This window comes from Diceros bicornis, chromosome 18 (genome assembly GCF_020826845.1).
Source record: "Diceros bicornis minor isolate mBicDic1 chromosome 18, mDicBic1.mat.cur, whole genome shotgun sequence".
In the NCBI taxonomy this organism is placed as follows: Eukaryota; Metazoa; Chordata; class Mammalia; order Perissodactyla; family Rhinocerotidae; genus Diceros; species Diceros bicornis.
This window is the reverse complement of record NC_080757.1, coordinates 37071524-37080050: the sequence shown is the minus strand read 5'-3', so window position 1 is coordinate 37080050 and position 8527 is coordinate 37071524. Positions and strand designations below refer to the sequence as shown.

General features: G+C 49.3%; 1 protein-coding gene across 3 annotated transcripts in view; it reads left to right on the top strand.

Annotated features, from left to right (window-relative positions):
- The first annotated feature begins 4992 nt into the window (after positions 1–4992).
- The window catches only part of IGF2BP1 (insulin like growth factor 2 mRNA binding protein 1), a 45364-nt gene continuing 41829 nt past the window's right edge, over positions 4993–8527 (top strand). The window contains exons 1-2 of one of the 3 annotated variants that reach the window (XM_058560748.1): positions 4993–5507; positions 6688–6748. In XM_058560748.1, the coding sequence (XP_058416731.1) occupies positions 5333–5507; positions 6688–6748 (236 nt within the window). In that variant the 5' untranslated portion in view covers positions 4993–5332. The remainder of the gene's footprint in view (positions 5508–6687; positions 6749–8527) is intronic. The other 2 variants (XM_058560750.1, XM_058560749.1) reach the window with 2 other exon arrangements.

Genomic DNA, 8527 nt, shown 5'->3' with positions numbered 1-8527 from the left:
ATGTGTCAATAGAGGCTAGTGTGGTGTAGTTTAATTTACTAACACATCGAAGTTGGAAACATCCATTTTTTAAAAGTTAATAAAATAAACGATTCCCTTCCTTATCTAAAAGTTTCTGCATTGTAAACCTGAGCCAAAACAAAAAGTTGAGTAGTTTCATCACACACACACTGTTTGACCCCTAGAAAAACAAATGATTGTTCTTAAAGTTGCTTTTTTCTCCTTGAGTCTCTTCTATCTCTGAAATAAACACATTTCTTTTTAATGTTTTAAACACTGAAGACTTTTAAAGAAGAATCTGGAGGAGGAAAATTTTTCTTTTCTGCTTACCATTCTTTTACATTTTATGAGTTATCTCAAACACATAATTAATTATCCTTATTTATTTGACAGGAGAAAATGCTGCATGTGCTTTTAAATTGGGACTCATTTACACTTTTTCAAAGTTTATGGGCATTTAGAAGAACCACACTAAGACTTCAAGTTGCAGGAAGAAACAAAATATCCCCAGGCAATAACAATGAAATAACAAGCAAACAACAGCAACAAAACAAATCAAAACAAAGCAAACAAAAAACAAATTCCTCCAAAAACTTTGAAATCAAAGCAGCCATTTGTCATGAAATGTGAATTTTTCTTCTTCTCTATTTTATAGAAACCATAATTTTATTTCAAAATTGATTATGGGTCATTAGAAAATAAAAAAAGGGACAAATTCTATTTTAATGCCTTTCTCTCCTGCTTTCCATTTTTTTGTGACTTCTCTTTTGTAAAACATGCTAAACTTTTAAAATAGAAAGTCATTGATAAATGTTAAATTTAAAATGCAATATATATTCTGGGGATATATTCAAATGAGCTAATCTAAAAGAGGAAAAAGTTACATGCCCCAGAAACATCTATTCAGCACCACTTACAAAAGTAAAAGAATTTGATGTAACTTACATATCTAAAAATAATGATTAATGATTAAGATTAACTTACATCTACTGGACTAAATGGTACGTGTTGACTAAAAATGATAATTATGAAAACTTTGAGGCAGCATGGGAAAATGCTTATGGTACAACACAAGTGAAAAATTAAGATATAAAAATAAGGTGACAAAATATAAAACTATTCCAAATGAACAAATACTGGAAGAAATATTTAAAAATAAAATTAATTTTATATGACAATGGTGGAATTGTTGATTTTTTCACTTTATATCTCCAACTTTTTAAAGTGTTGTTTTATTCTCTTAATTTTTTTTTCCTCTCTGCATGTATTTGCAGGTTCACATTGAAGGAAAATGGATCTGAATCCCATCTTTAAAATGGAGTCAAGTTTCAGTGTTTCTGAATTCAGAGAACTGAATTCTAGAACTAGACCAAATACTTCTTCAGGAAAAATGAAGAAGGAGGAAGAGAAGACCAAGAAGTATAACAACATCAACAATAATAAAATTATTATTATTAAATAAATTATTAAAGAAAATAATTTATCCTGCAGCTATATTTTTAACTCTCACAACTAAATATAATTCTGCATTGAAGATTAATCTTTCCCCGAAAAGCTGTGTGGAAAAAAACCTGAAAACAAATACCATGTTTATTAGTAGTCTTTAATATAAAAAAAAAAAAGAAAAGAATGATGATAAATTATGGCATCCCAACTTGGCCCATGCTTGTCCCTCACCTAGGAATGTGAGTCTTGACAAGAAAGAACCCTTCTCTCAGGTTAATTTTAGTGCTGAGCTCACTCAGAGGGGAGAGATGAAGCACCAGTCAACAGGATTCAGTCCCCCCAACCCCAGCCTAAAATAGCCAGGTCACTGAGGCAAAACTGATTTGGGGGCTAAAAGAGTCTGCATCTCACCCCAGCTGTCTCCAAGCTCTTGTGTTCTTGCAGCCTCTGACTACACACAGAAGCCCTTGGTGGGGTGTGTGTGTGTGTGTGTGTGGGGATTAGAATTCAGTGAAACAGCTGATTTTTAAAAAGAACAAATCAGTTACGATTTAGCAATAGTTGGTAAATTTTTAATTTAATACATTTATATTTTCTCCTCTACTGTCATTTAAAAACATTTAAACTGACTCATTTCAGCTAATATCTAGACTTCTATTATATTTTTTAAGTGGAAAAAAATCAACCTAAAAGTGAACTGAATTCAATTATTATTTTTAAATTTTTTGTTTCCCTTTGAATCTAGGATAAGAAAAGGTGGGCTGCACTTTACAGGCATTTAGAGGTCTGTGTTGAGGTTTTTGTGGGGTGTAACTTGCTTTTGTTTTAGGAATAAAGAGATAGAGTAGTGGATATGTTCCCCAGGCAGAAAAGCTGAGAGGTGCTTCTATTAATTCCTAAAGATTTAAACTAAATAAGGAAACAGCTCTTAAAGTTTCTGGGAACTGAAAAGTCCTGCCTAGTACCCACTTCTTTGTCCCCCAATCGAACAGACGAGATTTAAGGAGATTGGGGCTCCTCTTTACGAAAAGGCCAAAGAACACAACAGCCTTTCTGAGACCATCTTTTAGCCCTTTCAAAAGTCCACACACATCACCAAGAAAAGTCCCCGGGAAACAGACCTACACATTCTGGCCAAGATAATTTTTTTTTCTTCTGAACTCTTAATTTTCCTGTGCATTTTCTTTGCTCTGCAGTTTGTATTAGCTTGTTTTTCATTTAAAAAAATGTTTATTGAATGCCTACTATGTGGTGGGCACCGTTTCCAGCTCGTTGGTTTGTTTTAAAATTGTTTATGGTCAAGAGTTGACTAAATATTAACAGTCAGAAACAGTGGGAGGGTGGGAGGAGGTGTGGGGGCTGGGGTACAGATGTCGCCCACCCCAACATTCTTTTTCTACTCAGCAACTAATAGCTTATAGTATTTTAATTTCTGTCGCCCTATGGAAAGAAAAAAATCACAAAAACAAAAATCCGACAAACACGTGGCTGGCTAGAACAAAACGCGGATTTGGAGGGTGGGTTTTGAAGGTGGTGGAGATGGAGAAACCGAGTTGGAAGCCTTCCCCCGCCCCCACGCTCAAGCCCCGTTTCTTTTCAGCGCGCGGGGACAACCGGGAGGGGGACAAAGGTGCGGCGTGCTGTCTTTTAACTCCCGACTTTTTGAACGGAATGAAATCGTCTGGCAGAAGAGTGGTGCGCCCAAGTCGGAGTCAGCTCACTGACTCTGCACACAAAATAATAACAAGAAAAAAACCCAAGGCATTCATATCGGTGCAGCCAACACGTGTTGCGGAGTCGGCCCGGGCCGCAGGCGACTGAGACAATGGGGTCGGGGACCGGGAAAGGGAGAGTGACCCCCTTCCTCACCTGCCCTCGCAGCACGCGTGTCCCCGAACGAATGATTTCTCCCTCCTGCAGAACCCGGAGCAAACCCCGAGCTTCCGCCCAGTTCAGGGAGACTCTGGCATTACTGGAGGTCCACCTCCCTCTTTCCCCGGTTCCCTGGCCAAGGGGGCTCCAGGGGCCCCGGGCCGCGCTCTCTGCCACCCCTTGGTGCCGTCCCAGCCCCCGCCGCTAGAAACTCGTTGGCCTCGCTCGCCACTCGGGCCGGGGTCCCGGTTGCGCGTGGACCGCGCGTCCCGCTCTCCGCCGTGTATCCGGGACTCCGAAACGCGCCGCCAACTGCCCCCTCCCCCACCGCAGAGACGGGGGTGCGACCGCCCACGTGTCGCCCCTTGCCCAGTCGGGTCCGTCCCTCGGGCTCCGGGGGCCGGAGGATCCGGAACGAGTTGGTCAAAGGCGAGGGAAGGGACCAGGGCGGATCCGCTTCCCCCTCCCCAGCAACGGGGAGGGGGGAGGGGCCGCCGCCCCCTCCTCCAAGCTCCCGCCCCTCGCTTCCCCGAGCGCCGAGCGGAAATTACCCCCTCCCTCCGCGGGTCTGACCTGGGGACGTGGGCGGGGCCTCGCGCTCAGCCCCCTGCCCGCTGCCCCTCTCCCGCCTTCCCGCCGGGATCCAAATCCTGCACCCCAAACAAAGTTCCCGGACCCGAACCCAGTGCTGGGAAAGCGGCTGTCGCTGTCCGGATTGGAGCGGGCGGAGGGGACTCCACCTGTCTGCCCCCGCGTCCGGGAGGGAGAAGGGACCGTGCGGATCTCCACCCGGTCACTCCCTCCCCGAGACCTCCCCCTTCGGTTCGCCCGGGTCTGCTCGCGCTACCCCTCCTCTCCTTCTCTCCACCCCGCCCTCTCTCCCGGGGTCATCTTGGGCCGGAGCCGTGCGTTCCCCCAGGACCCCGAGACGTTGTCGTTCAACAGCCGAACCCCGGCTGTGAGCCACCCTTTCTCCGGTGGGAATCCCGAAACATGATTTCCTGTGGATTCCTCGTTCCCAATCGCGACCCCCCGTGTCCCCAGCTTCCCGGTCCCGCGCTCGCAGGGCCCCTCGGTCCTGGATTCCCGGAGGCGAGGGAGTCTCCTAGGGCTGGGGCCGGGCAGGCCCAGAGCCCCCACTTAAAAATCTAGGGAAAAACCGCCTTTCTTTTTAAATCACCGGCTCGCGGGACCCCCTCCTGAAGACCCCAGAGTCCTCGGCTTCTCTTTGTCTCTCTCGGCCGTCCCCCGCCTGTCAGTCGCTAGCACTTAATCGGGGTAGGGTGGGCAAACTCCCCCACCCCCGGAGCACACGAATAAAAAAATCACCGTACATTTTACCCATAAAGAGGTGGGAGATTCTGGGCCCGACAACCCTCCCCCAGCTAGGGCCGGGGTAGGGGGATGGGTGGGGGGGGTGGGGCGCCTCCCTAGGGACCATATTCTTGCAAAAGGGGAGGGGACAAGTAAAGCTTCGGGAACGCAGCCCCCCCTCCCCACCCCGCCCAGTTTATCCGGGGGCGAGTGTCCCCCCTAGGCGGGAGATTGGTGGGCTGGGCCTGGCTGGAGGGTCGATGGGCCCTGAGGCGTCGGGGGTCTTCCCCTGCAGGGTGGGTGGGGGCTTTCACCACGTGGCTTCGCCTTTTTTTTTTTTTTCCGCTCCATTTTTTTTCAAGTCGATTTTATTTAGAGGCGGCGCCAGGGCGGCCACGGAGAAACGTGACACACCAGCCCGCTCGGAGGAGTTTCGGACAGAAGAGAAGGAGCAGCGCCGCGTCGTCCGCCTCCCAGCGCGCCGCGGGCACTTCTCCCGGGCCTCGCCGAACTCTCCCGCGACCTCTGCGCGCCCTCGGGCCGCCCTCCCCGCCGGGCTCCGGACAACTTCAGGGGTGGGGTGCAAAGAAAGTTTGCGGCTGCTGCCGCCGGCCTCCCGCCTCTCGGCCTAGGAGGCTCGCCGCCCGCACCCGCTCGCTCGGCCTTGCCAGGGACCGCGTCCTGCCCAGAGCCCGCCACCATGAACAAGCTTTACATCGGCAACCTCAACGAGAGCGTGACCCCCGCGGACTTGGAGAAAGTGTTTGCGGAGCATAAGATCTCCTACAGCGGCCAGTTCTTGGTCAAATCCGGCTATGCCTTCGTGGACTGCCCCGACGAGCACTGGGCGATGAAGGCCATCGAAACTTTCTCGGGTAAGGGCACACCCACCTCCCGGAGAAAACCACAACGAAATCCCTGAACAACGGAGACCTGCGCCGCCTCTTTCCGTGCCCGCCACCTCCTCTCTCCCCGCGGCCTGCGGGGCTCGGCCTCGGTACCCACCCTCCACCCAGCTCCTTCGACGCCCCCTCCACCCCCCACTCCCCTCTCGCGCGGAAATATTCGAGATTTCCTCACCCCTTCCTCCCAACCCGAGACGAGCAGCTGGAGCCTTTAGTAAGGTGGCCCCCTTACCCCCCACCGACGGGGCGGGAGCCCCCACTGGCAGTGGGGGGTCGCCAGCAAGGCGACCCCGTCAGGGCGTTATTTCCACGTCAGCCCCTCCCTATCCGCGGCTGGAGGCCCCTCCCGCCCCCAGCGTGAACACCCCCAGCTCCCCTTCCTCCGCCTTAGGCCTTTCCAGGCGGGGCAGGGGTCCCCGCTCAGTTTCCGATCTCCCGGCTTTGCGTGGGGACTGCAGCCTTCAAGCAGGACCCGCGGGGAAAGGGGTCCCGCCTCCCGCCCAGGGCCTGGGGCTTGAGCCATTTTGATTTGAAAGTGGGGCGTGAGCGGGGTGGCGCGGCCGCGGCGGCGCCGGGTCGCCATGCTGCTTCCCGAGACGCCGAGGCTGGGCCGAGAGGCGCGCGCCGCCGCCACCGCCGGGGACCCTCCCTGCGGGGCCCCGCTTCGCTCCCCCAGGGCCTCTGCTCCCGACCAGTCCCGACAGGTGACCGTCCCGCCGCCCAAAGCCCTTCTCCCTGGCTGGACCGAAAAATAAAGTTTCATTCTGCACCCCCCTCCCCCCTGCAACACACTTTGGGAGAAACGAGAGCCCTTTCTCTCTCGGCCCCGTCTTCCCACATCTGGGAGCCGGATAGGCAGCCCGCGCACACAGACGCCCGCGCACCTCTCCCAGATCGGGCTCCCAGAACGACCTACTACTCAGCCAGCCTCGATGAGATAATAGAACAAAACAAAAATTAAGAAAACACAATGAATTTATAGATTCCACCATTACCAGAGCGACCTTTTCCCACCCGGCTGCGAAACTCACTGCCTGATTCCTACAAATCCAAGTAACTCCTGAATTACCCTAATGCCTTTCTCTTTCCTTTTTCCGCCCCCCAGCCCTGTTCAAGCTCTCATATTGTCTCTCCTTTTTTTAATCCTTAGGCAAAGTGGAACTCCAAGGAAAACGCCTAGAGATTGAACACTCGGTCCCCAAAAAACAAAGGTAGGAAAGAGCTCTTTTCTGGGGAGGGGGGCAGCCTGGGGGAGCCGAGAAGCTGTGTTCAGGGGTCCATAGTGTCTCCAGTGGAAGAAACCCATTACTGGCCTTCCCACCCCCAACTCCGGATGTTGGGGGCAGGGAGGGAAGATTGGCTAAGATCTTGTAATGAGTGGTTTACAGCTTGTAAAAAACGTAAGCTGGGGCTAGGGTGGGCTAAGAGATGTTATTTGGAGAAATAAAAGGGAAAAAATAGGGGAGAAACCTTGAGGAGTTTGGTCAAGGGGTGTGGGGCCATTTTTGTGGGGAAGCTAAAAAGATTTGAAGAGCTCAGACTCATGGACATTTCTGCAACTTCCTAGCAGGCCTCATTTTCTCTATTTTTTCCCACCCTTCACTCACCATAATTCTTAAGTGGATTGGTGGGGGTCTCCTTTCACTCCCCAGGGGAAGTGGAATGAGTTCTGCCCCTAAAAGAATTTTCTTAGACTTGTGCTTTATTTATATTTCTGCAACAGGCATGGACATTACTTTTTTACAGACCCCTACCCCTAGTCCCTCACATGCACATCCTCCCCTCCCAACTGGATTTTGCAAATATGCTTTGGCTGTACTATCCTTTCCGAGGCCCCCCCCCCCCCACTCCTTCAGTCCATTGTTACAGGGGGACCATCTGGGGTGAGAGCTTTGTGTTCAGGCTGTGAGCTGGGGCTCTTTGGAGGGTCTAGAACTCCCTGCATGAATGGGTGTGTGTGTGAGAGAGACAGACAGAGACAGAGACAGAGAAAGAGTGTGTTCCAATACCTTTCTATCCTCACTTCAGCAAACTGGGGTACCTCTATCATGTTATCCCCAAATCCAATTCATGGTGGATTTCAAATCTTTCATTGAACTCTGGCTGGGAAGTATAAGGGCCGAGTCTTTCTGCTTTCTCAAATCTGACTTTAAACATGTTGACAGTGCAGAGTTTTCTCTCATGTTGCAAACCCCAGTAAATCTTTGATCCTTTCACTCCCCCCTCCTCTCATTTCAACTGGAAACTTGCTGAATTTCAGAATAGGACCTGGCCTTTTCAGGGTGGGAAGGTGGAGGTGGGTGGCTATGCATTTTTGGAGGTGGCTAAGGGTCTAGAAAGTTTACTGTGAGGTAAAAATCTGTTCAGTGGTTTAGCTTGAGATATTGAAGTAACTTGGAACTATTGTATCTATAGATGATCAATATGGCTTGTAACTATGTTTATAGAGCTTGTGATTTAACCTCAAGTGCTTGAAGTACTCTGTTATTGGAAAGGCAAGTAGAGTTAGGAGGAAAGAGGCAATAAAATCGGAAGGAAGAAAAAAAGTCTTATTTATTATTCTGAAACATTTCCTGGAGATGGGAATGAGAGAAAAACATACACTGACACCAGTAGAGTTATTGAAAAGATTGTGCATATTTGAACTGAAAGCTGAATTTTTGAAACATGTTGATGAGAAATATCCAGAATAACTGGAATTCTGGAATTCCAGTTCCAGATGTGTGGAAGTTTTCCTTTTGCTCTTCAGAATGGTTTAAATTTTAAAGGGAATGAAGTGAAAAGCAGGAGAAATAGCAAACTTAGGAAATGGAACCCAAAACATTTATATTTTAATTTTCATGGTGCTCTGTATTTATGGATCTTTTCCCCTAAGCTAGCTGCTTGATTTCAAGCCATTTTTAGGCTCCTTGTTCCCTCCAAAATGCATTACTGAGGGCTCTTTGGAGTTGGGAAAGGGTGGGGTTTGTGAGAAGAGTGAGTACAAAATC